The sequence below is a fragment of the Pararge aegeria genome, chromosome 21 (genome assembly GCF_905163445.1).
Source record: "Pararge aegeria chromosome 21, ilParAegt1.1, whole genome shotgun sequence".
Classification (NCBI taxonomy): Eukaryota; Metazoa; Arthropoda; class Insecta; order Lepidoptera; family Nymphalidae; genus Pararge; species Pararge aegeria.
The window spans coordinates 5011377-5039195 of record NC_053200.1 but is presented as its reverse complement, the minus strand read 5'-3'; the positions used below and the strand labels follow the sequence as shown (position 1 = coordinate 5039195).

The 27819-nt window shown below is 35.6% G+C and overlaps 1 protein-coding gene across 1 annotated transcript in view; it reads right to left on the bottom strand.

Annotated features, from left to right (window-relative positions):
* LOC120633414 (zinc finger protein 608-like) overlaps positions 1–27819 on the bottom strand; it is a 230253-nt gene that overhangs the window by 137007 nt on the left and 65427 nt on the right. Inside the window, exon 3 of the mRNA XM_039903620.1 lies at positions 6691–7530. Coding sequence (XP_039759554.1) covers positions 6691–7530 — 840 coding nt within the window. The remainder of the gene's footprint in view (positions 1–6690; positions 7531–27819) is intronic.

The window sequence follows — 27819 nt, the reverse complement described above, 5'->3', positions numbered from 1 at the left end:
TAAGTTTGTTAACTTGATAACTAACTAAATAGGCTCTGCATAAAGCATGAATGGTAATAATCCCCCAGCAACGGGAGATTGCAGTCAAGGGCTAACTTGTAGTTGAATAAAATACACTAAAGTTAAGTTTGTTAACTTGATAACCAACTAAATAGGCCCTGCTTAAAGCTTTAATTGGAATAAGCCCCCAGCAACGTTTCTGAGGCCATAGTGCGGTCAGACCAACCAGTACCTACCGCACACTGTAAATCACGACATAATATAATACAAGCTGTTGCGCTCGTCCGCGTTAACGGTTTTTTAAAAGTTCTAGGATGAAAAGAAGCCTCTCCGTACTTTCAACTGTTTGCCAAAAATTATGTGAATTGGTTCCTTAGTGAGGCCGTGAAGGATTATTTGTAAGGATATAAGTGTGAATGCCAGAATGAATATAAAGGTGTAGAATGCTCTTTCTACATAAGTCTTGTCATTTATATGTGTCATTATCATCATCATCATCATATTGGATAGAAGCAGGCGATACTTTGCGGAAATCCATAATATATATAGAAAATTAAGCTTAATTTGCTGTACTCCGCGAAAAGCAGGAAAATCTGTGTGTGTTATTTACAATTTCTTCGATCCTTATACTCTACACCAAACAGTCTTCGGGAATGTTCCTCTACGCATGTTTCGCTCCGAAACTGGTGCATCCTCAGGAGATGTTAACTTTACAATGATTAATTTTTAAGTCTTAATTATTACCAAAACTACCGACAATGATGTGCATCTATTTACCGTTCCGTTAGGATGTCGCGTAAAAACCGATTACCCATACTCCCTAACAGGTTAGCCCGCTACTATCTTAAACTGTATCAACATCAGGTGAATTTGTAGTGGAATAATCAAGAATAAAAAATAAATCTTAGTTAGAAAACCGGAAATTGTAGGAACTTTTAACCTAACGCATTAGGTATATAAGTAATGTTTAATTCAATTATCAAACACCTAATTTAGTACAAATCAGCGTCCGACTAAATAGTATAACAATATAGATTAGGAGATAAGTCGCCTCGAGCGAAATCGCATTAATTTGTAAAGAGAGAGGCTGGGAGGGGAAGGGTGGTAGCTTTGTAGAGAGTGGTAATGGTAGAGTTCTCTTAATAGTCACAGGCATTATTGATTCAAACGCTCACTTAGTATTAAATCATCAGATAGAACCATTAGCATAAAATCAGCGTCCGAATAAATAGTGTAATAGTATATATTAGGCGCTAAGTAGAGTCGACCGCAATTTCATTAATTAGTTAAGAGAGCCGAAGTAGGGGAGGTAAAAGGAGGAAGGTGTGTAAGGAGGGATGACTTTCACGTTTTCTTTAATAGCTATTATATTGACGGCATTATTTATGTAAACATTTAGCATTCAAACATCAAATAATTTTGATCAAAATGAGCCGCGTCCGAATAAATAATACTTACTTATAATAATATACTTATACTTAATAGAACTTTTACTTAATAGAATCAATCGCATTATTTTGTAACGAGAGGCAGCGAGGAACGGGAGGGGAAATCGGCAATTTTTTAAAGTAAGAATGACTTTCAAGTTTTCTTTACCAACATTAAATTTAATGAAATTATTTACGCGTACATTGAACATTCAATATATTATTTAATACAAAAAAGTTTATTGTTTTTATATTTTTTATGCATTCGTATGTAGTTATTTAAATATAGAAGTTGGTTTTTTACCAGGGTATACATACAGCAGGAAAATGGCAAAAAATGCCATAAATACTCCTCCTTTACGAGCTTTACAATGTATTAATTTTAGGGTAGGCAGCGCTTTTGTGAATGTATGAAGTGCACACCACTGGAATGTAGGCTTCTAATAATTTAACACCACCTATTTGTTGCCGCTCAGTGTTGTCCGGCAGTGATCGCTAATAAGCGATATGCCGTCCTTATGTATTCTACTCAAATCTTTGTTTTCTCTAATCTTACTTAATTTCCATTACTGGGTATTGGTTTACAAATAAGGAGTATAAATAAATAATAATCCAATCGTCACACAATTTAGCATTGTATTATCAAATAATTTAGATCAAAATCAGTAACGATTAGGTGATAAATTATTTTTTAAATTGTAAAGAGAAAGCTTAGGTAGCGGTCAGTAAGGAGGAAGTTTTCATGTAGAAATGACTTTCAAGTTTTCTTAAATAGCTAGTTACTTAACGAGATTATGTGTGCGAACGTTTAGCATTCATTCGTCAAATAATTTAGCATTTAATCACCAGATAATTTCGCGAAATCAGCGTCCGACTAAATAGTGTAATAGTATAGATTAGGAGATAAGTAGCCCGGACCGCAATCGCATTAATTTGTAAAGAGAGAGCCGAGGTAGGGGGTGCGGGGGACGAGGGAAGGTAGGGAGTGATTTAATGAACCGCCGCGGCGGGCGACAGCGTGGATTACACCCCACCGTTTGCACTCAATCAAGCTGGCAAACACCCCTAAGCTCCGGCAATTAAATACACGAAACAATCAGATACAAGCCCGATAAGAGCTATCGGACAATTAGCGATTATATTGTAATTGATTGGATTTCTTTACGTAACAGCCTACGAAGGTACTGGACGAATGGATATCCTATTTTATCAATCCGCGACGTAAAAATGGGAGTGTTATACTTTTGACCACTATGCCAATGCTTTGCGTTTGTTACAGACACATAAACAGATGGCACAGTGTCTGTAAAATCGGATGGGTCATTTTGAATTCGTTTTTTATTATTCGAAGGGGAAGTTAAAACGCCGTGATTCTTAGTTATTTATTAAAAATATAGAATAGAATAGAATCGAATATAATATATAAATAATTGATTGCCACACAACACAATAGGAAAAACGCAAGGAAAACAGTTACAGTACTTAGTGCTAGGATGCAAAATAAATGAAAAATATATTTTTAGCCATTTGAGAATCTGTTATTTTCGCAATAGTGGTTATTTTTGTTTGTTATTTATTTCGTTTAGAACCCCATTAGAAACTGAAATTAGTTTGGTTTTAAATTAACAAATGTATTAGTTATCAGTCGTCTTGGTTTTGGTTTTAACTCTTGCGTGATCTACATGAGACAACAGGTCCATTTTTTTTAAACAGTATGATGTTAAATGATGATTACTGTCAATAATTTACTTTTAAATGCAAAAATAACGAAGTGTGTGGAATTTATTATACCAAATGTAAAGAAAGTTAATAAAAATATAATAATAAATGGAGAATCACTAAAAATGGAAGATTCCACAGTTTTTTTGGGCATGACCTTAGATTGCAAGCTTCAGTGGGGTACCCATATAGATACACTAGCAGGTAAACTAAGTTCGGCTGCCTACGCCGTCAGGAAAATTAGACAGATTACTGACGTAGAAACAGCAAGACTTGTTTACTTTGCGTACTTTCATAGTGTGATATCTTACGGGATCTTATTATGGGGCAAAGCTGCTGATATTGAAACTATATTCATATTGCAGAAAAGAGCTGTACGGTCAATATATAAACTTAAATCACGTGAATCCCTCCGTGAAAAATTTAAAGAAATAAATATACTTACGGTAGCCTCACAATATATTTATAACAATGTAGTATTTGTAAGACAACATATTAGTCTTTATAAACAAAAAGTGGATATAAACAGTCGACTTACAAGAAATGGTCATAAATTAGTGACATCTGCATATCGTCTGCGAAAGGTGCAGAACTCATTTGTGGGACTGAGTATACGCTTTTATAATATGATTCCTAAGGTAATTTTGCACCTACCAATGCATAAGTTTAAAGAATGTGTTAAAACACATTTATTACAGCGAGGTTATTATACAATTGATGAATTTCTTAATGACATGTTGGAAAAGAGCAACTGCAGAGTTTCTTGCCGGCTTCTTCTCGGTTGAATCTGCCTTCCGAACCGGTGGTAGAGTCACTACACAAAGACAGACTTGACGTTTCAAAAGTGCTTATATTAGGCCTACTTGAAATAAATGAATTTTGAATTTTGAATTTTTTTGAATTTTAAATATCATAAATTCTGCATCAAGAGTTTGGAAAATAATGTTAAAGTATCATATGCAAAAAAAGCAATTATTACAAAACCGACTGATAGGTAAAGAACGCGTTCAAACAATAAAACCACAGCTTAATTGTTAGCACTAACTTAGCTTATCATTTTATTTTCCACTTTGATTATATTACTGCGTCACACTAAGTTAAGTTACCTTAACGTCACAACACAACGGAGTAGTTCGAAGTGCTCCTGAACTTAGGTGAGGCGAGTAAACGTAGAGTACGTGTTTACACTCTCCTGACTTAGCGAGAACATCACACATTCTGTCCGGAAATTTGGATCCTTTGGCTCAAGCGCAATACACCGACACAGAACGGAAGTCACCTAAGACAAGGTGAGCGAGTTCCTCTAAACACACTCTTCTTTGGATAAATCTGAGGTATTGTAATCAGCTGGAATTTCAGCACTGGAAACCGAGCTTTGTATTATGCCACAAAGGCGTGTGGTCACGGCAAATCAGAATAGAGTTGTCACCACCTCTTTCATAAAGCCACCATGTTGCTCCAATGCAGGCCGTAAAGAGCCGTGTGCACTTGTACGGCCTACGGTGTGACTTCAGCGGAACGTGCGTAGAGGGTACATTGCCGAAGATCTGTTTGGTTAATTATCAAAAGTATTTTCTAACTCAAGGAAATTGACTATTAAGTACATTGCCGAAGATCGGTTTGTTGTGGAGTATAAAGATTGAAGATAGTATAAATTACACTACAAAGATTCTCCTGCTTTGCGCGGAGTATAGCAAATTAGGCTTCATTTTCACAATATATCATGGAATTCCTTAAAGTAACGCCTGCTTCTGTGCAATAGTCATGATATTATTTTCTAATCCAGTTTCATGCAAAAATTCATTTCAGGCGTACGTAGCCGGGGGCAAACGGACGCTAACAAACAATAAACTCAGTCACAATCGCGCGCGTTGCAAATCTAGATCAAGGATGTAATATTGTGCACTGAAAATAAATATACGAGTACCTACGCCGGATGTCAATCACGGCAATTGATATATCTCGCTCTTGAAAATTATCTTACGAATGATATGACGACAGTTTTATAAACTGTCCGGAGTTTAATATTAAATACTTGGCCGATCGACGCATTGGGCAGCGACCCTGCTTTCTGAGTCAATGGCTTTGGGTTCGATGCCCACAAGTGGAAAATGTTTGTGTGATAAACATGAATATTTTTCAGAGTCTGGGTGTTTATCTGTATATTATAAGTTTTTATGTTACATATGTATTATTCATCAAAATATTCATCAGTCGTCTTAGTACCCATAACACAAGCTACTTTGGGGCTAGATGGCGATGTGTGTATTATCGTAATACTTATATATTTATTTGAAAACAAAAATCCAAATGATCTTACTAACGTTAACCTACTAAATGTTAACCTTAAAATTACTTTATCTAAAGTCTATTTTAACTTACTTGTTTAATAATTACATTATACACAATCTTTTTGTTACGTTTTAGTGTAAAGTTTATTTTCCAATTGATATGAAAATAATAAAAACGAAGTTACATAAAGAAAACATCTTTTTATCGTGTTTTTTTATTGCTATTTTACATTTTTCAAACATACTTTACACACTACATAAAAAAGTAATGACAATCTTTTTATAATAAGACAAGTAAGAAAAAATACTATAAGACTTATATTTGCCAAAGCTAGAGACCGCTAGAGTAACAAAAAAATTGAATAAGTGCGTTTACTTGGAGAGTAGGTACTTATCTTGATTGTTCAAAGCTATTAAGGCTAACTTAACGGCTAACCGGATTTTTATGAAATTAGGTACGGAGATAGATTATAGTATGCAATATCATGAGGCAATTATTTATCCCGGAAAAGTGTAGGTTTTGGTTTTTCACAGAGCGTCGTGTGGTTTGCATAGTTTAAATTCAGGGGTCAGAGCATCCTCATCCTCCGTCGCGGTCAACGAGTGGAGAATAAATAATAAAATAACATGTATTGCAAATAACCTAGCGGTCAAGGTAATGTAACCCCGCCCAGGAAGCGACCTAATAAGATTTATTAACCCACCATATGAGTATCAGTGATATTAGCGCTTGCATTGATAACATTTCCTTACTCTGAAGCAATGTACGAGTTGTTGCGCGTTCTTAATTCGTTCTTTTAGGCAGGTATAATACAAGTGAGTATAAGTTGGCCGGATAGAAACAACAAGAATTAGTTAGCTATGTTGATTCCGTTTTGAGTAATTTAATATATGTATATGAAGTGAAAGTAGGGTCCATATTGTGTGGACGTCTCGGAGAGCCAACATCAGCGCGGTTAAGCAAGATTGTGTATTGTTCTTAACGCTTAGGCCTACCTTTCTGGGACAAAGTTTTAAACTTTCTGATTATGATTATATGTGCGTTTAATTTATGCAATGAAATATCACTTGCCCTTAAATGTTGAACTAAAAGATTATTCACGCATGAGAGTTAGTTGTCCATTACGTTTACAAAGGCGTGTGAAGTCTAAGGATCCACATTAGGCCAGCTCGGTGGACCGCGGCTTTAACCCTGGGCCCCGTGGTCTGTATTTAACTGGTAATGTGTTGACAAATAAATAAGCACAGCTTACCTTGGTGTCCGTTTTTTGTTTCTTCGTAGGGGGTTGCGCATTGTGTTCCTGCCGCGAGTCGTCTGGCTCGGGCTTGGCGGGCGGGGTGGGCGCGGGCGCCGGGGGCGGCGGAAGCGCGGGCGCAGGCGCAGAAGGCGCGGGCGCGGGCGGCGTCGCGGGCTTGGTTTCGAGTCGCGGCGCGGCAGGTCGGGTGTCGGGTTTGGGTTGCGCGGGCGCGGCGTGCGTCGCGTGAGGCGCGTGGGGCGCGTGCGGAGCGTGAGGCGCATGCGGCGCATGCGGCGCAGACGCGGGCGGCAGCGGCGCCGCGGGTGCGGTCGCGGGCGGGCCGGGCGCGTTGGGCGGCGGCGGCACGCGCGCCACGCCGTTGACGTCGTGCGGCGGGTGCGGGTGGTGGTGCTTGTCGCGCGCCTTGTCGCGGCGGTGGCCACCCGAGCCGCGCTTGGCGGCGGGCGACGCGGCGGCCGCGGCAGCGGACTGCGGTTTGGGTTCGCCGTTCATCTCGTTCGACTTGACGATCTCGTGCTTGGCCTCCGAGCTCTTAGTGCCGGGCTTGGTGCGCTTGATCTTCATCTTGAGCGCGGTGCGCTGCGCGTCCGGTTCGGCGCGCGCCGCCATGCCGCCCGCCTCGTCGGTCTTCTCTATGTCGGCATCGAGGTCTATGATGAGGTCGCCGATGCCGATGTCCCACTCGTTGTCATCGTACTCGAAGTTGGCGGGGTGCGCGTGGGGCGCGGGGCGAGCTCCGCCGGCCGGCGCGCCCTCCCTCATTGGCGCCGCCATGCGCGCCGGCTGCCCGCGCCCGCCCCCCGCAGCCCCGCACGCGCACACACCATTGTAGCCCTGCGGAATAACACCATCTGTCAGTTTAGCTCTACAACATTCGTAGTGGGAATGCACTGTGTTGTGTGCTTTGTAAATTACAAAGTCAAAAGTTTAATCTGAGTTAAAACTTTCTTAATTTAATTAGGCCCATATATGGTACTTTAATTGCACGCATTACATATAAAAAAAATTGCATGGTATCACCTACATGGTATACCATGTAAACATTTACAAGATGGCGTAAAACCACCTTCTTACACTTCTATAGAGCTACAAGATTTCCAAACGCCCTGGTCTAAGGAGAAGTCCACAACATACTTAGCCGGGAATTTTACTATACAGTTTACCGCTCTGGAGTCAACCTTTCTAAACAGTCGCATTTGCAGTGCGACAGTCACACACTTGCCACTTTGACAGCTTATTTATAGGCAACAAAGTCTTCATAGTGGTCCGTCGGTGCATATTTGAACGAGTGCGAACGTTTACACCTAAAAAGTATTGCAGTTGGCACATGAGCATATTTATACGCAGCTATAGCTATATTCCAATTAGTCAACTTGCTACCTTAATATGGCCTAGATACCTAATTCAATTTCCTATAAAAGTCTCCATTAGAACTAAAGGTTTGTCCCAAAGGAAGGGTTTGCCCGCAACCACCACGCCGAGCAGATAGCTTGAGAGCAAGAGATGGTAACAGTAGCAGCCCCTCCTTTATATTAACTTAGACGCCTGTTACGACACCCGCGGGAGGAGGACAACTGTATTTAATTTGCGGTTAACACACGTCTGACGCTAGTTCTTAAACATTCTCAGTGTTAACTGATGAAAACCCTATTGAAGATAGAAGACCGACACGGGCATAGTACTTACGCTACAAGAAACGTACCTAATAAAATGGCAGGAGTCACTTGATTTTACGTGCATGTGGCGTTAGGGCTGTATACGATTTCTTTGAGTAAAAACTATGGCATTGGTTTACTCAAAAACTATTAGCGTTTCAGTTCCATAGATAGGTCTTAGAGACAGTAATTAATGTACCTCGAAAGCCTCTGAAGCATTATTATTTCTGTTTTCATTTACACGTTGTATACTAGAGACGCGACGGTTCAAACGCCGTTAGAATCAAAATAGCTCCATAAAAATACAAATGTATACATCCATTTAAAATTATTCCTTTATAGAAATTTCATATCTTACGAAGTTATAACCGATTCGAAGTGGCAATAATCGTAAAATACTCATAAAACCTCGTAGATAAACCCGCTTAGCTCGGAGCGTAGAATAATCCAGCATTCTACGTATACATTAGGTACTATATAAAGCTATAATTTATAGTTACATATTTACTACTATAACAGGATATTAAGGGATTAGTCTACGGGAATATTATCCGTTTTCACTAACAAAGAAGATTCCTAGGCATACATTTAGGTACTTTTCACCAATAGAATATTCATATTTCTCATTTTGCGTATGCGATATTGCGATTTAAGGTTATTGAAATAAAAAAAAATGAATTTATATTTTTATAAATTTATTAATATACATATATTATTTGGATATTATTTCCACTTGTGCGCCAGTGCTTTGAGAGTGGATAAAGCTGTGGGAGAAGATACATTTTTATCCTTTCCCCGGGGATATAATTGTCTCCGGCCCATGCTAGCCGTACTGGTCTGGGACTTCAGCCGTGGCTAGTTACCCTACTGTAAAAACTGTGTCGCGTGTGATTAGCGTTAAAGTTAGTGTTTTGAAAATGGTGAGTTTGGACGTCGCGCGTCGGCGACAATAAAAGTTTAGATATCAAACTTTATGAGAATCTACATGAGTTTAGAAAGTTAGACCAATGTATGTTGTATTGTCTTTAAGCGTTATCCGTAGCAACAGCAAAGAGTAGGAAGAACTTCTCAATGAAATATGTAATCTGTTCGTTTAGTTTGATTATTAACATCATGTGTAAGATAAATTGTAATTTGTAACTTCCTATAGCTAAAGGAAGTTACGAAATCGTAGCATTATGGGCGGATCAAAAGAGTAATAAGTACGATCCGCTGAAAGTAATTATTTAATTAAGCAATTCATCGCCACACGATGTGACCGCACTAAAAAAAGACATAAACATTAAACATGAGTTTCTTAGAACTGGTTGTTTTATTTACAGCGTCTGCAAACGGTAATTACTTTCATAACCTATTTAAGTTCTGATAATGTAAAAAACTGCCTCGTTTGTCTAGTGGTTAATGTGTTAGACTACGGACCATGAGGTCTTAAGTTCGATTCCGAGAATGGGCCAAAAATTAATAGGGTTTTATATGGAATTTTAGATTCGGAATGTATTATTACTAACACGTGATAATAATCTATAAAGTTCGCACACCCACATTGGAGTAGCGTGGTGGCTCTATGCTCTAAAAACCTCTTTCCTTACCTAGCATTGGGGCTGAAGATGATGTCCAATACAGATGTTGGTACTACAACTAACCCAATAACTATAGGCAAGTACCTAAAATATGAATATAAAGTCAGATTGTTTTTTCCCTACATAACAAACATTTCGGTTCACCGGTTAAATCTAAAGCTAGGCAGATAAAAATTGCAGCTTCTGCAAATAACATGAAAAAAACCATTATCCATCCCTCTGTCAAAATATACCAACGTTTTATATAAACGTTACTTTTTTTTTTAAATTCAGTCTGTATTTAAAAAAGGATAACGTAACGTAAACGATAAGGAGTAACGTTCTCAAATAAATTAAGTAACCGAATACCTACCTATAAATGACTTTTATATGGGTAAACATCTGATTCTCCTTTATATTAATATGATCAGGCAATATTATTAAAAAATTAAAAAAATCATTGATGAAAAAACAAAACTCATATAAGGCCTACTAGAAAAAAAGAATTTTGAATTTTTGTATCTTTTTTTCACTACATTGAATGGTTTTAATCGTAATACATGCCGCCGTCGCGCTGCGTTTCTCGCACTCATTTTAGGATGTTTCAGTAATCGATTTGTAAAAACAAATGAATGGCAGGCAGAGGAAACATTCACTGGGTCGCCGAGTATCAGAGTTGAGATGTAGTTATACTCAACCGGACAGGTCCATAAAACAAAATGGTATGATTAAAGGAAGTAGGTACTTTGTCTTATGTTACTTTGTCGGCGGGTCTTGTAAGCGAGCTACCGACGGTAATTAAGCAATTAATCGAAGCACGACGTGACCGCACTTTACAACTGGCATTAACATGAGTTTCTTGGAACCTGTCTCTTATTTACAGACCGACGACTTATAATTACATTTTGAATCTATTAATGTTTGATTATCTTAAAGATAACAGATAAATAAATATTATAGACTGGTTTTAAAAAAACATTGTGAAATGCTGATATTAAATAAATTGCTTACTTGTTTGAGTTTTCAGGGCCTCTCGGGACCGGGAATCTAATGCCGTAGAATAACACTAACTTTGTGTATATACGAAATATTTGACGACCTCCCTGACGCAGCGGTGAGCGCTGTGAATTAAATTAGGAGGTTCAGGTTCGATTCCCGGCAGGGGCAATATGGGAATTTATAATTTCTGAATTTTCTCTAGTCTAGTCTTCTAGGCTTTGGCCATGGCTAGTTACCACCTTACCGACAAAGTCGTGCGATTTAGTGATTTGTTCGGTGCGATGTCATGTGCATCATAGACTGCAATATAACTTACCACCAGTTGAGATTGCAGTCAAGGGCTAACTTGTAGTAAAATAAAAAAAAATACTTGCTTTAACAGTTGACGTTTAAAAAGAGCCTATATACCGGGGCCTACTTGAAATAAATAAATTTTGAATTCGAATTCATAATTTCGAATTTGTGGTAATTAAAACATAATAAGAATTCAACATGCCTAATGCTCTCAAAGGAATTTGAAGTCTACCAATCTACGCATTCGGCGAGTGCGGTGGTGGACAATGGCTCAAACCATTCTCGTCTTAAGAGGAGGCCCGTGACCTATAGCGGCCGATAATAATGGGATGATATTGATGATAATGATACCTTATCTGTAGCTCAAATACGCAATTCGACGGGAGTTCCCCTAAATTCAGCCAATAGCAACAATTGCTTTAATCCCAAGGCGCCAAAGTTTCACAATGGACCCACGATACACTTCAGGAAACCTCGTAATCGTGGCTTAACTTTAAGGTTAATCAATTGTTGTGACTTATGATGATTATCCCCAGATAAAAGTGATAAAAATATGTATTATAATGCACAATACATATTTTTCAAACGTAAACAGGACGATGTCTATATGAAAAAAGGCCTATGTTTCAAACGCTAAAAATAAACGCATCCTAACAAATAAGTTTTAACGTATGAGTAGACAGTTTTAACCAAGGTATGAAAAATTTGGCGTTTTCCTTGACTGTTCACTTAGCCCATTTATTTAATGTTTATACTGACTTAGCTCAACAGTGTGTATTATACTGTTAGCTCTTTTAAAAATAACTATGAATTAATCATATCCGAATAATTATAACTTTTTTTTTAATCCTAATCAACGAAGCCCTCCTTGCCTAAGACTAACATCTAACTCTTCATGCTAGGAAGCTATCATAAAATACCGTTCCTATAAATGAGCTACTATATACTTACTGATGTTAGTGTCTGAATAAAATAGCTGTGACTTACATACGAACAATGCATTCAAACATACAATACATACAATAGTTTTTTTTTTCATTGATAATGTCAATTCCAATGAGTATACAACCATATCGCTGCTTCTCTGTGGCGTCACTGAAAATTAGTGTTGCAGTTTTCCTTACTTCCTTTCCTACTGGACCACAGAGCTGAGGAGTTGACCATTGACCAGATCTACGCAGCGTATTTATGTTATAGACAATTTAAATGCTTTTGCACTTCTTTTCTTTTTATAATACCTACAAGAGGTCAATACATTTAACAAGTGTTTTTTTTTCTAAGAATACACATTAAATGTATTAAAGTGAGTGACCATTACTAAACGAAATAAATTAACAGTGGCAATAAAATGAAAAATGATCGAATCGTTTACGGAATTCCAAAAGGTTTAAGTAGGTACTTTAAGAAAATGGTGTGAATTTGCAATACACTTAAGTTTATATACAACTTTAAGTGGCTTTTATATCTAGTAATAAATGACAAAGCATGCGATCATGAATCACGGGCAGCCAAAACTATATTTCGTGCTAACACCGAGGGTTATATAATATGTTTTTATGCATGAGGTATTTTAATGTTGCCATTCTCTGGCGTCTGATTTATTGGTACCATTACGACTCTTTTTAAGATTTCTCACTTCCAGGGATCGAATCCGGCATCATAAATATCTAATCTTTTAAAATATATAATAATGCAAATCGAAATGTAGTAAAGGATTATTGGTCTGATGTAACATGAGCAATGGAGTTAGGGGTCCCAAGGTGATGGAGTGGCGATAGTACTGGCGTTGGTTGACCCCAACAAGGTGAAAAAAGCAAGGAGACACGAGACGCTGGACACAAGCAGCAATGATTGTCGGAAATATTATCTATATTAAACTTTTGCATAACAGCGGCCTTCCATCGGTTGAGATAACCATGACGCTGATAAACTCCTCAGTAGGTTAATTTTTAATACACTACATATAAGCCCTTATCTGGTTCGACAGTACATTTAATTTTTATCATATCCTAGATTGTAAATGATTGTTCAGTAAATACTAATATTACGAATGAGAAAGTGTGTTTATTTCATTATTTGTTTGTCTATTACGTTTGCGCTGTTCATTATTAAATTTATCTAAATATATCAGTATAAAAATATATAACTGTTTAATTAAAATAAACAGTTCGCTCAAATTAATTACCGTAAAAAACACGGTTTCTCTCGATGGAAACACAGATAGTTTATTAAAAAGTGTGTAAAACTTAAAAGTTAAAAATATCTAAAGAGATTCTTAAATATTCGATTGATCAAATACAGGTCAGGTAGCCCACAGTATAAAAACCCAAGAGTCTAGAACCCGTATTTATTCTCATTTTTTTCCTCAAAGTTAATCTTAAGTAGCACGAATAGTCGTGATTTTTTAAAAATGGAAGAGGTGTTTTATCGGTGTTGATAGTTATTACCTAATGCCTGATTTATCGATATCATTAGCGAGTCGTGTCAGACGGCCGTGTTTAACAACGCATACTAACTATGGCCATTTATATTTAACTTTGTAAAGGACTAGCTGTTGTTTGCGGCTTCGCCCGCGTTTCTTTGGTTTATTCTAAATAAATAAATAATAAGTATACTACGACAATACACACATCGCCATCTAGCGCCAAAGTAAGCGTAGCTTGTGTTATGGGTACTAAGATGACGGATGAATATTCTTATGAATAAAATACATAAATAATTAGACTAAGCATATAAACACCCAGACACTGAAAAACATTCATGCTCATCACACAAACGTTTTCTAGTAGTGGAAATCGAACCCACGGCCTTGGACTCAGAACGCAGGGTCGCTGCAAACTGAGCCAATCGGCCGTCAATAAATACCGCAATAAATATTAAAAATATTTCCAGGAAAAAAAGTAGCTTATGAGTATAATCTACTCATCTCCATTTCAAATTGTAGTAAAATGTGTTAATTCGTTTTAACGTGAAAGAGTGATAAGCGTCAATCCATCATGCAAACTTTCCCATTTATAATATTAGTAGGACTAAAGGTTATAACTAGTATAAGTTATTTTAGTAGCAGGTAGAAGAAGTTTTTGTGACAGAGTTCTTCCAGGGAAGTACGACCGCCATGATTAAGAGCTCAACACTAACGCCTTAAGTTCACGGACACAGGTCAGCATTTTGTAGAAAGAGTGCCTTGCGTGTCCTGCGAAGTGTTGCTCTTTTTAGACGCGATAGTTTTCAACAAACCATCTGTCTGCTTGGTCAACTAATAAACCTATTCCTATACAACTACAACACTTTTTTAAGAAGAAAACAATAATTCCCTTTTACAAGTGACGTATAGAACATTAGCTATGTTGTTAGAAGAATAATCTCAGTTGGAGCTACAAATACCTCTCAAATAGCAAATAAAGCTTAATATTTAGCTATTATTCATTTCAACTGTTTAAATAACGATAGATTTAATGCGAAATCCAAAGAAAGAGCCTCGGATAAATCGCAGTTAAATCCATTATGCCCGGGCCGTATGTTTGTCAATAGGCCGGCTGATTGGGGCTCCTCGACGCGCTGCGAGCCTGGTAGCTGTGATTTACAGGCAAGCCGCGCTACTTGGCGCTTTGCCCGAGCATCGAACCCAGCATGCACTTTAAGAGAAAAATTGCATGAGACGCGGAAATGTAATGCGCACTTTGAAATACTCGGCTATTAGTTTTTTTTTTTTTTCATAATTTACTTTCCAGTCCTCTTTACCCTATTCCAAGTTTCAATTGTACTTTGGATACAGAATGAACGGTTATTAAATAACCGTTCATTCTGTATCCAAACTTATAAAACTTCTTCTTTCGAATGGCAGATTACTGATGCCAGATAGAGAGAAGACATTGTACAACCAATAAACAGCTTAATTACAACGTTATTGGTGAGCTCTGTCATATTATAATGTTCGTTATCCGACAATGCAGTTTGAAGTTATAAACGTTTAATCAATTAATATTTTGACTATAGTACATCACTGACTTTCTTCATGCATTTTTGTTTTCAGAATTATCAAATAAATCTTTTATCAAACGTTTAATAATATTCCAAAGCATTAAATTTAATCCGCACGTATTACGTAATTTCACACAGAAATTGATTAACTCTTAATCCTCGCTTTAGAGATTACTAAAGATTTGTGTGAATTTAAATTAACTTATTCATATCGAATATTCTACTTATCACATAATAAAATCTATTAAAGGTATTTAGTGAAAGAATTCAAAAAATAAGTGTAATTAAAAAAAATGAGACTAAATAAAACATTTAAGAAACAACGGAATAATTGACCTGGCGACTCAATACAATCCTTTTTTTTACTTCCTTTTCGTTTCGTTTCGTAATTTCTTTTAAAAGAATTTAAATTTTTGGAACACCTTCCTACTAAAATTTGTATTTAAATAGTAACTAGCTGATGCTCGCGTTTATTACCGTTTTACTAAACTCTTTGGAATCTTTGTTTTCCTGGTATAAAAAGTAGCCTATGTTACTCCTAGTCCTTTGTACAAACTCTAAGTTAGGGCGTCAAGGAAGTATAAACAGACAAACTAACTTTCGCATTTATAATTTTCTTAAGAATTTGACTTACTTATTAATAATGATGAAAACGAAGCCACGTATAATTAAAAAAAAATCAGTCGTGTCCAATAAAAAAAAACAAATAAGGACATCCATACGAGAACCTAAGTTGCAACGTACGGATGAAATAGAGAACGTCTGGGTCTCATCTCATATTGAAATCCGACTAGTAGTTCGAGAGATGAGCGCGTTCAAACAAACAAACAAAAATAAGATTTATTCAGTGATATATATTGTGTGTATGTAAATAAATAATAATTATTAGTTCGACAAAACCATACAACTCGAAGAATTTACAACAGCACATTGACTTTTTTAAGGAACTATTAATAACTATTACAACACCTTCATCATTAAACCTTTATTATAGTCATCAAGTGAATTGCCACTAAAAAGTTAATTTAGTCTCGCAATATCTGCGATATGAACGAGCGATAATAGATGTCGGTTGATCTCGCGTTCTTATTATGACGTTACCTACTATCAACAAAATTGTGCTGCGGGCAAATTGCAGCTCTTTAAAAGCCATAATGAGCGGGTATAATAATGCTTATTAGCTGGTTAAATATACCGAACGGGAAAGGCTATTAACGTATATAAAAGCGTATCATACATTGCACGAGTGACTCCTTCGAAAATCTGGCTTTTATCCTTAATCGGAAAGGATGGCTAATTTCTTTGAATTCTAATTCCTGACGAGCCGCACTCTTTCAGCTCTTTCAATCTATATAATCTTTTAAAAACACAAAAATATAGTTTGAAGTCAGACAAGTAAGTAGTTTCTGATTAAACGTGCATAAATATATATTTTTTATTTATACTAAAACTTAGCTTAATAAAGTCTAAGGTAAAAATGATTTAACTAAGAATCCCTCCACCCATCTAGATGTCCCAATAATTTGCCATGAAAAATCTGCACAAAATACGTCTTGTGGGTCCATAGGGTTACTCAAATGTAACCCAGAAACATTGGGGCTGATAGAAGATTCTCAAAAAAAAAATTAAAACATACGAGGGGGGTTGCTTTTATCGAAAAGCTACTGGACCACGGCATCTATCCAGCTCTCTTCCAGGTATAAAACCTCAGTATTAGTTTCATGAGGCTCAGAATAAATAGGCCGGCGGGATTTAATTAAATTATGAATAGAGATTCGTTTTGTAGTCAATAAAAGAGGTTAATGCCGTTTAATATCATCAATCTGTGGCTTTATACAAGGCTTTTGATTGTGTTCAACATAATACATCTCTCAACTAGAGGGAATTACGATCGTAATGTTCAGATTAATTTACTCCTATCACAATCAATCTTTCTTAACTTGAACAAAAGCTGTCCAAAACGTAGATGTATCTACTTAAATACTTATACTGAACACATATTTCAAAGATTATTTTACGTATATATATAACAGACTTCTTGCAGTAATATAATATCAGACAAACTTAAGCGTTTAATATGGTGTCCATTTATTTTGTAAATGAGATCTACACAGATTAATGACGTAGAAGCCAGAATCGGTAAAGATAAGGTAAAACTCTGAGTAGGTTTGGGTTGGCCATGTGGCCACTACACTATGTATTCCATAAAGTAGAAAAGGATGTCAATGCATAGCAAGACATCGCTAGCGCAGACATGGGTATTGGGGGCTAGACATTTTATAGTACTAGCCCCAAATAGCCATAAAACAGGATATGGTATCGACGAAAGGGAGGTTTTTGTCTAACAATGGTAAAAACTTATTAAATGTCTTAAAAAGTATTGCAATATTTCGAATGAAATAATATTAATCGAGCACTTCAAAAGTTATCAGCATTTAACGTTGAGCTCTGATTCTTAAACTCACGGCAATGATGTTAACTAATTAAAAGTTCGGAGAATAATTTTAGACACCTTCCTTAAATAGATTCTTAATGAACAAAATTTAATAAAAACAACTACTGCGATTTAACTCCGAAAAAAAAGGTAATTTTTGTAACTTCAATTATATAGATACTTTCGAAATCTACTTACTTAATGTTTATTTTACTATTATTTTGAGTACTTTGTTGTCTGACTTAATATCTGCGAAATCAAATTTATCTTAACGTCAGAAAGTATAAAACAGCGATTGAGTCTAGTTAAAAATAATATGTTTTTTTTTTCTCATTTTGGTTTTAGAAAGAAGAAATTCTAGATAAAACAAAACATGTTAAAATAGGAATTTACAGAGGTCATCAAAAAAGGTAGATACCAGGAGAACATAACATAAGCTGCATTAAATAATTAAAACATTTGGGTCACGCTCACGCCACGTGTCGCTGTTTCCATGATAGATGGGGGGCATAATGAAGCGCGGTAGTAAATCGACCATAATTATTTTATGACAAGCCAATTGGTTAATAAATCAAAACAGATTATTATGTCGTTGACTATTGGTTGGTTACAGACTTCCGAACAGTTAATGCTATTAACATTTACCTATTTACAATTACGGGCGCGTATTAGGTATTTACGTGGCTTTTCGTAATTCGTAAACTAAAATCCACGAGGACAATAATTTTAGTTTGAAATCAAAATTTATGCTTTACGATTCTTATTAATGTGCTTAAAAAGCAACCACAACGTTGTTGAAATATTAAAAAATTGTGATATCAAATCTCATAATTACTAATTAGGTTCTAGTGATCACTAAAAATAAATTTAGGATACTCCGATGCCAGAGTGGTCCCTCTAAGAAATGTTCGTGCGGATTATAGCAAATATGCTTTAGCTAAACAAACGTTTAGTTATCCGCTAAAGAGTAAGCTATATTATTAGCATTATGTTTCCCTGGTAACTTACGCAGGACCTTCACATCTCTTAGTCTGAATAACGAAAATATTCATAAACAATAAACGACAAAAAGGTACTACTTAACTTACTCGTAACATTCAAACACGAATACCAATACAGTATACAGAATACAGTATACATCTACATATTTCCAAGTCATCAATTTATTCAAAGGCGATCGCTCTGCGTCGTCCTTTTGATTCAAACTTTTTGTCCCGTAATTTCGCTCAACTAAAGTTGCCTCTTCACTAACCCGTAATGGATTCTGACCCTCTTGATGTTTCAAAATAAACAAAGGACACTCAATGCTTTGTTAACAAAAAGATCCTTTTAGTGTGTTGTTATATACGGATAAATTGAGCCAATAATATGTGTTTATTTTTATATTTTTTTTACGTTTATTGTGAATGCTAACAACAATAAAATCTTTATTTATTTTTCTTAACAAAAGCATATTTATTTTGAATGATTGTAAAAAGGAAAGAATGTTTGTTTTCTCGCGACATTAAAAATAGTAGTTAATACTAGTTTATGTATTTGTATTTAGTTATTCGCATGTATGTATTTTAAAACCAGCAGCCTATCTTTATTCCTAATTTCTAAGGTCGCCTCTTGTATTCTACTTCTTTCTTCACGTTTCTGTTTTTATGTTATGCTGGTATATGTTAATGGTTTGGTATAGCATATAAGAGTTAAATAATAATAATAAATAATAATAAAAATATGTTCCTGTATAAATAAAATTAAAAGTCTAACTAACTATCTGAGTTGTGTCTAAATTAATACCCATTTTGTAGATTAGCACGAAAGAGACGATCAAAAGAAGCACATAAAAGCGTGAACGCGTTTTGATGTTTAGAATTAGACAATAAACAAATACTTGACCGTAGTTAAACGTAGGTAGTTATATCGGAATCCCATTTATATTATACAACTTATTTAGCATGTAAACTGTTGAAAAGAATAATAATTTAAGGTACACGTCAGGTGAGATAAGTTAACGAGATCTACTTAGCGATACGATTTTATATAAGGTACGTTTAAAATTGTATATCGTTTTCGCAAGAATAAACGTTCTAAGTATACGAACTCTACTTAACATAAGACTTGTTTTAATATGAATATTATACAAAGTAAACATCCGTGTACCAACTAAGCTCATATTTCCCTTTTTCATCCCATTCTAACGTTACCGTTTTTATTACCGTCTCTGTCGTCGCCTGCCCTCGTATTTAAGCTGAGACTGCAGAAAAATGGGAATCGTAGTTAGTTATATGGAGAACAAACAGATTTAGTTTCGTTATACGGAAGCTTTAGCGGCTTAATGGTTTTCCTCAATACAAATCTAAGAATAAAATATACGATAATATACGATACGATAATAGGCTCATACGATTTTTTTTTAGACGGCTGACTGGCGCTGTGGGCAGCGACCCTGCTTTCTGAGTACAAGGCCGTTGATTCGATTCCCACAACTGGACAATGTTTGTGTGATAAACATGAATGTTTTTCAGTGTCTGGTTGTTTATCTATATATTATAGGTATTTATGTATATTGTTCTTAAAAATATTCATCAGTCATCAACTTATCAAAAACATTCTCTATTGCATAGTCGATAGAGCACACAAAGGGAGCTGATATCTCCTCAGTGCTCTAGCGACTCTAAGGTGCAGCTCAATTTGGGATTGTCAATAAGTCGAACAGCTCCGCTTTGGTGTCAAATGTTGAAATAAAGTCACGAAGTAAGCTAACAATGATTGATTAGGGAGTGAAGTTTGGTTAAATCATGATTATAAAGTGCCGGTTTAAAAAAGGAGGCTTATTCCTATAGTCAAAATAAAAAAAACACGCTTTGTAAAATTACAGCAGTTTGATGTTTAAGCGTGGTTAAACTAACTCATGCATGATGGTTTTGCATAAAAACACTACATTAGTGTTTACTTTCATAAAAAAGCTAAACTTTAAACAAACACATTAATACGTGTCAACTATCAACTACCTACGTTTTCAACGTTTTAAGTGCTTAGCTTATCTTTGAAGCAAGAATGAGAAGAAAGATAAAAAAGCGATCGCAATAATTCAAGTGTGCATCGTGTAAATTAAAAAATAGCACAATAATGCATTATAGAAATGACTAACTACATAAACGAGAAAATTACAAAGAACCTCGTTCCCATCAGATTGAAGATAAAAAAAACCAGATTTTCGGAGGAGTTCTCGAAGTTTTATTTCCAACTCACTAACGGAGTTATACTTTTTTCTGTTGTTATTTTTAGGTTTCAATGGTTGATTAGGTCGCCTAAATTCCCAATTTCCTTCTAAGTATAGCAATAACCACCTATTTATTTCCTACTAAACTATTTACAAAAAGCCTTACAATTGTAATAATCTAGGTAGGCACCCAGTTTAGTTTCTCAGAAAGGTTCGTAGGTATCGCCGGTCTTCGTGTGTGGTCGAAGATATCGACAAATGCCTCTTTACGATATAAACTTTATGATTCAAGCCCCAGACGGTTATCTGAATTCCTACATCTTATAAAGTCAATCTTACGTGATACGTCTAAAGATACCTATCAAATAAAACGTAAGATTGTTCTTTGTAGTAGCCATTACTGATATTACTAACACCGCGAATATTTACGATAAGGTAAATCTTCATAACCGTAAGCCCAACATAAATAGAACTACGTATAAACATATAAAATTAAACAAAATAACAAGCCATTGCCAAACACAAATGTACAAATAAGCACACATAATTATCGTCAATGTACGCGTACTTGACTTACATGCTAATAATGAAAACACAAATATAACTAGGAGCATATACTAATGAGGAATGTTACAAATAATTTGTTACCGTTCCCAACTGGAGCTATCTGTGACCCGCGATGGCAATCCCAAAGAAACACAATCCATACAGCACCAAATAGCACTATAGTTAACACTATCACTGCAGGAGTTGCACCATCACTTCAACACCATGCGAACGATCCAAGCACCAGAGACAGCGCGTCCCGAACACACCTACGAAGAAATAAAACTGATCAACACACTACCACACAGTTGAGATACACTAGTCGCGATTAAGGTATAGCCGAACGACACAAACGCGCGTTTCGACTGCACGCTACTCGAATACTGAACAAGGCGGAGCGGCGAGCGGCAAAACGGAATCTAAACACGACGCTCCATGGCTCCACCGTGCTATGCTCCCCGCGGCAACGATCATTTCACGCTTCACTAAGTGGAAGAGTAAAGTGTAAAATTACACGCAAATAATGTCCAACTACAATTCTGTTAAGTTTCTTTTATTTACAATTTATTCGCCGATACTATCAATAACAGTAATAGCGATGCTTCAACATCGCGATTTGATTTGTGCCACTTTTACATTATTATTTACGTCAACGTAACTATTTACTTATATGGGATGATGTATGAAATAAATGGCACAAGTTACGTGCCCAAAAGTTAAAGTTAGAAAGAGAAACAAGATTCCGCGTGAAGCGAATGCAACATGGCGAACGGGGAACGGTAAGGGGAGAGAGGGGCTCAGCGGGAACATGGCTTCCAAAATTATTATACAAACATTTATGCATGAAGGGATAACAAAATGTTACACTGCTGTTATACCTTCCTGATTGAAGCGGATTTATTCATAGCGTAATATTATACGGGACGCGGTCGATTGATAATTATAAAGCGATCGAGTAATTGGACTCGGGAATGGAGGCCACATGCCTGGGCATGAGCGTGCGGTAGATGGCGATAAAACACTTTTTTTTTCATCGACGTGTGCATGCGTTCAAGAAAACATGTGAGATAATAAAAAAGTTATGTTCGAACTTCGAACGTTCGACTCTACTCGTAAAGTTTATTTGTGTACATTTCTTAAATAAACGGATAATTATTACAAAGCGCTTTGTACCTGCGTGGTTAGTGGTTACATTTCTGCACTCTGAATATCATCGCGTTTATTTCATTCGTTATTGAAATGTTGTAGTAGTCTTAGTTAGTGTTCTAAGTTCAATTTGTGTCTATAAATAAAAATTAGAAACGACTGGTATTAACAAGAATTATTATTTACCATGAATAATTCCTTTACAACCTTATAAATATGAATTTCTATTATAATAATTGAAACATTTAATTGAAAGTTGTTTGAAATAATAGATTCAAGACTTATTTATTCCACTTGCTTATTATTTCAATTTATTTTGTACATAATTGTATTTTATTAATTATACTTACGATTTATTACCCTAATACTTCAATAATATGAACTATAGTCTATAGGACGTTCTTGGTATTTCGTAATACACAAGTTTAAATTGTTTAGTCTTCCCGTTATCATCTTCGCATGATTAACGGGTTAACTATATTAGATATCATCTTTTTGAACAATGATAAATTATATACCTATGCATTTCTTGACAAACATCGACTTTATTATCTTTGAATAAATTTTGTAACAACCAAGTAGTGAATATGTAATTAAATATTTACTATTCATCCTGTAATGTTACAAATAATACATTAACATTATATAATTATGCAACTGGAATTGGACACATTTAATTGCAGGTATATTTACAACCAAGTTTAACGGAACGATTATTTGACAGTTTAATTTAATATAATAGTCATTATATGCAATCAAAATGCAATTAATTTAAATTTTACAATATGGAATTTATCTACTACAAAATGGAATTAGACAAAAACCCATGTGATCAGCCAACCAATGATTCATTTAGAAATCACACATTTAAGATCGGTTTAATATTTGTTGAGGGAAAATGACATAAGTGCATTTTTTTTTCAATTTATTCAATCCTTATACTCCACACCAAACAGATCTTCGGTATGTACTCTGTGTTTTAAGGGTACATTGCCGAAGTGATCTATCTGTTTGGTGTGGAGTATAAGGATTGTAGAAATTATAAACTACACCATACAGACACAAACTATTCTCCGCTTTTCAAGAAGTATAGGAAATTAAGCTTAATTTTCAATTTTCATCATACAAGGGATTGAATTAAAAAGTTTATTATTTGGTAAAATAATCACAATGTGGATTTAAGTTATAAGAAGAATAAAAACAGCGTAAAATGTATCGTATACATAGACAGAGCTACTGGATGTTTCAAGCTCGAATTTAGCCTAGCGAGCTGCCCTGTGCAAACATCACATAGGAAAGTACCTTATCATAACATGTACAAAAATATTTTATGACGAAACCTGAAGCTAATTAGAAAAATAATCGCTTAAATAAGTGGCTTTAATTATTGCTTAACACGGTGTCATGAAACAAGAACTTAACAAAAAAAAAATTGCTACTTGGGTATCAGGGACAGCCGTAAAGTAACGCATGTTATCCAAGGTAACTCGTTACGAACTACTTATAAAAGTCTTGTTACTAGTAAATACTTCAGATCAATCAAAGAGATACGAGCAAACACTTGAAATACTTGAAACGCTAAAACACGGAATGGATTGTTTCCTTTTATAGATAAACTAACACTAAAGTGACAGATTAGATAGTATCATAGAAAAATAACGTTTCCCATATCGCAAAAGCAATTTATACGCCGAAGCTGTTTGCCATTCCCTTTGATAAAATACGAGAAGAGATTTTAACTATGTACTGAGCAGAGATATTTGAGAGGCGCACAATATTCCCCGATAGGTGAGGGTTGCTATATTTCCTAGGGATTAATTCTCCATTTCCTGAGACCCCGTCGGGATTTTTTTTATTAAGGTCTTTAGAAGTGAAACTACGTATGCAGGAGATGTTTGCGTTACTCTTTCGGATATTTCTCTAGTGATATACCATCCAACGCGCTCAAGCATTTATTTGTTAAAATGATTAAATTTTTTATCGTAATAATTGACGTATGTATTGAGAAGAGGCCTTGCCCATAAACAGAGCATCATTGTTTAAGGCTTGCATGGAGCACGTCCTGCAACATACCGCCCTGTGTCCATCAATTTTAAGGCATAGGTGTTAAGTCTCATGTGCCTGTAATTACACCAGCAATCTCCCCCTTCAGACCGGAACACAGCTTTTTAACAATGCTGCTTATCGGCAAAAATAGGCATGGCTTCCCCGGTTACAAAAGCTCTATATCACGAGCTATGCTCTACAACTACTATTAATAATGATTATCAATAAAAAATAATTTGGTTACCCTTCACATACACATAGTTAGATAGCAAGGATAAGGAAAGGCCAATCACAACTACAAATTGTTTGTTTGATTGAAGAAAGTGTAAATTGTATACAATCTACAACATATCAGGCAACGTCAGCAGTTGGAAACAATAATTAGGCTATTCGAGGCTGGAATTTCTCCAGAACTACATAGTAAGGCTACAGCAACGAAAAGTGTAGTTAAATATTGGTCACACGTACAGAATCAATAAGAGCAGCCGATTGACGCAGTGTTCGTCGACCCTGCTGTCTGAGTCTAATGCTGTGGGTTCGATTACCACAAATGGAAAATGTTTGTGTGATGAACATGAATGTTTCATTGTCTGGTTGTATAACTGTATATTATAATTATTTGTGTATATTATTCATGAATTATTTATCATTTATCTTAGTTTTGGGCTAAATAGAAATGTGTTTACTGTCGCAATATATTTAATCAAGGTGGTATTGAAGTACATACGCAGCAATCCGAACCGTACATTTATAATATCAGAACTTATAGAATTATTATTAAAAAAAGATGCATTACTCTAAAATCTTAAAACTTATGAAGAAACATTAAACACTAACAATAAAATGTAATTTATGAAACTTCCAACAGAATATAGTCAGAAACACAACAGCAATAGTAATGATTTAAGGAGAGTATACTAAAAAGTGTTATAATAATGTTTTCGGTGAATGGGGATGGAAGACAACCCTAGATATATCCGTACTCTCGATCCTATTCGCATTGTAGGGGAAATATTTCTTATATTCTTTTGTTACGATCTCTGCGGTCGGCTCTTTGTTATGAGTTATAGGAAGGCTGTCTAAATAACAAAACTAAAGCATTACTCTAGAACGAGAGTCATAAAATGGCATTACTCTGTGTTTGTGTGAACTGGAAAAGAAATAAATCGAAATAAAGCATAACGTGATAAAACACTAATACTACTCTCAAACTCTTTATATTTCAAGTACTCCAGGATATCTTGAAGTGTAAAGTGTCTGTTTGTGGTAAGTCTACTATCGGTTTGGAATGCAGATTCTACTAAGAAGAAAGCGGCAAGAAATGTACACTACAAAATGGAAAGGAAGGAAGAGTAACTTTTTTTTAATTTGTTTTGTTTGTAATAAAATACGAACATTGCAATGCTATTTTAGGAGATTGATTAAGTTATTTATTCGCTTTCTTTCAAGGTACGGAATCTCAGTATACTCATGATACAGGAAGGAATAAAACATAATCCTACATTTAATAGCATAGTTTAGTCATTCATATACTTACTCAGAAAAAAAACTGTAAACCGACAGTACTACTTCGCATAGACAATTTTAAGTTGACTCATAAAGACGTAAGTCATAAATCGCAAAGTACAATTTCCTCGTGCATTCAGATTTACCGTTTGCTATTCTATTGTATTAATGTGACGTCGGTTGTAATGTTATGAATGCATTGTAACGTTACATCGCTTTCTAAATCTAACCTGTCGACTGTGATAATGTTGGGACTTGTAAGTGGGTTGTGGAAAATAAGAAACATCCTTAATCTTGAGTAAGTTCACGTTGCATAAGTTTTGTAACGCAACATGTTTCTGTGCGTTTAGATTTATATGTTATGCGTTTGTCTATAATTTATCTCTCATCATTGTCTACCCATTTTCTAGTCCTATCCAAAGAGGACGGGAAAATAATCGGCATAATTATCTTAGTCCTACTGGACACAGGAACAGTCATGTCTAATATGGCACATGAGAGGGATTTAAAACTCTAGGCTTTCGGGCTTTAACCGGGAAAACATCGGCTTCATGTGGATGGACAACACCAATTTACTAACTGGTAATTTCATAACAGAAAAACTTTAATCCAAATCCTTATAATACGTAGTCTAACATACTAAATACAAGACTAAGGAGACAGTTTTCTACTAAATTTAGTTTAAACTTAAACTAAAGACGCTTCGTACCGCTAGATGCAACAAAAGAAATTGAATATAGTTAAGGAACTGCGTTCTTATGAAATAGATTGATCTTCACAATTATTATTACGACGAGAGAAATGAACGTCAACTAGAAATAGTGGGATCCGCATAGTGTACCTATTAGCAGAACTGGGTTGTCATAAAATAGATATTTAAGCGTTTTAGGCAATGTGTTTCTCGGTTAATCACCAGGGCGACAGCAATTTGTAGCCGATAACCACAACTGCAACACGACACTATACACTCGATCGGCCCACTCGCTCTAAAGTGATTGATGGCGCGGTGTCAATTTCACGTTATCGCTGACACCCTGATCCCACGGCTGCTTCGATGAGATTGTTGCATAAATTTACACGTTAAAGTCGGGGCTTTACTTAATATTATAAACAACATTATGCTGTCGAGTCTGAGAAATTAGTGGCCGCCTTTTATTCGATGCACCTTTGTTCTCTTTATCTCACCTTCATAATAGTGTTTTTAACTTTGCTTATTTCAATTTTTTGTGAGCTTCTCTTATTCCATAATATTTTATAATACATTTAAAAGCTTGTATTGTAAACTGGTTTGCATTTTATTGAGGTAATGAACTGTTTATCGCTATTTATGAATCAAGATTCACTTTCGATAAAATACCAAGATCGCATGATAAATGCGATAGATACGTGAAACGAGCCAAAACGCTTGGGATAATCGACTCAAACGACAAAATCAACAAGTCAAGATAATATGAACAAGCTTACATCTTACTTGAATATGTTTAGCGGTAATTAATAACAACGTCAATTAACGCTGATATAAAAATTTATTTCACTACTTCTATTTTCGATTCTTAGATTCTAAATGGGGTTTGTTGTCGTCTGCTATTTTCTAATATGTATTTATTATTTGGGATTGATGATTGGATGTATTTCGAAATTGTGTTGAGTATTTAATTCTGACATTGCTTAACAACTTAATCCCTAATCACGGTTACTTTAGATTTAATATTCTTGAGAACTGGTCCTCAGGTGATAAAAAGCCTC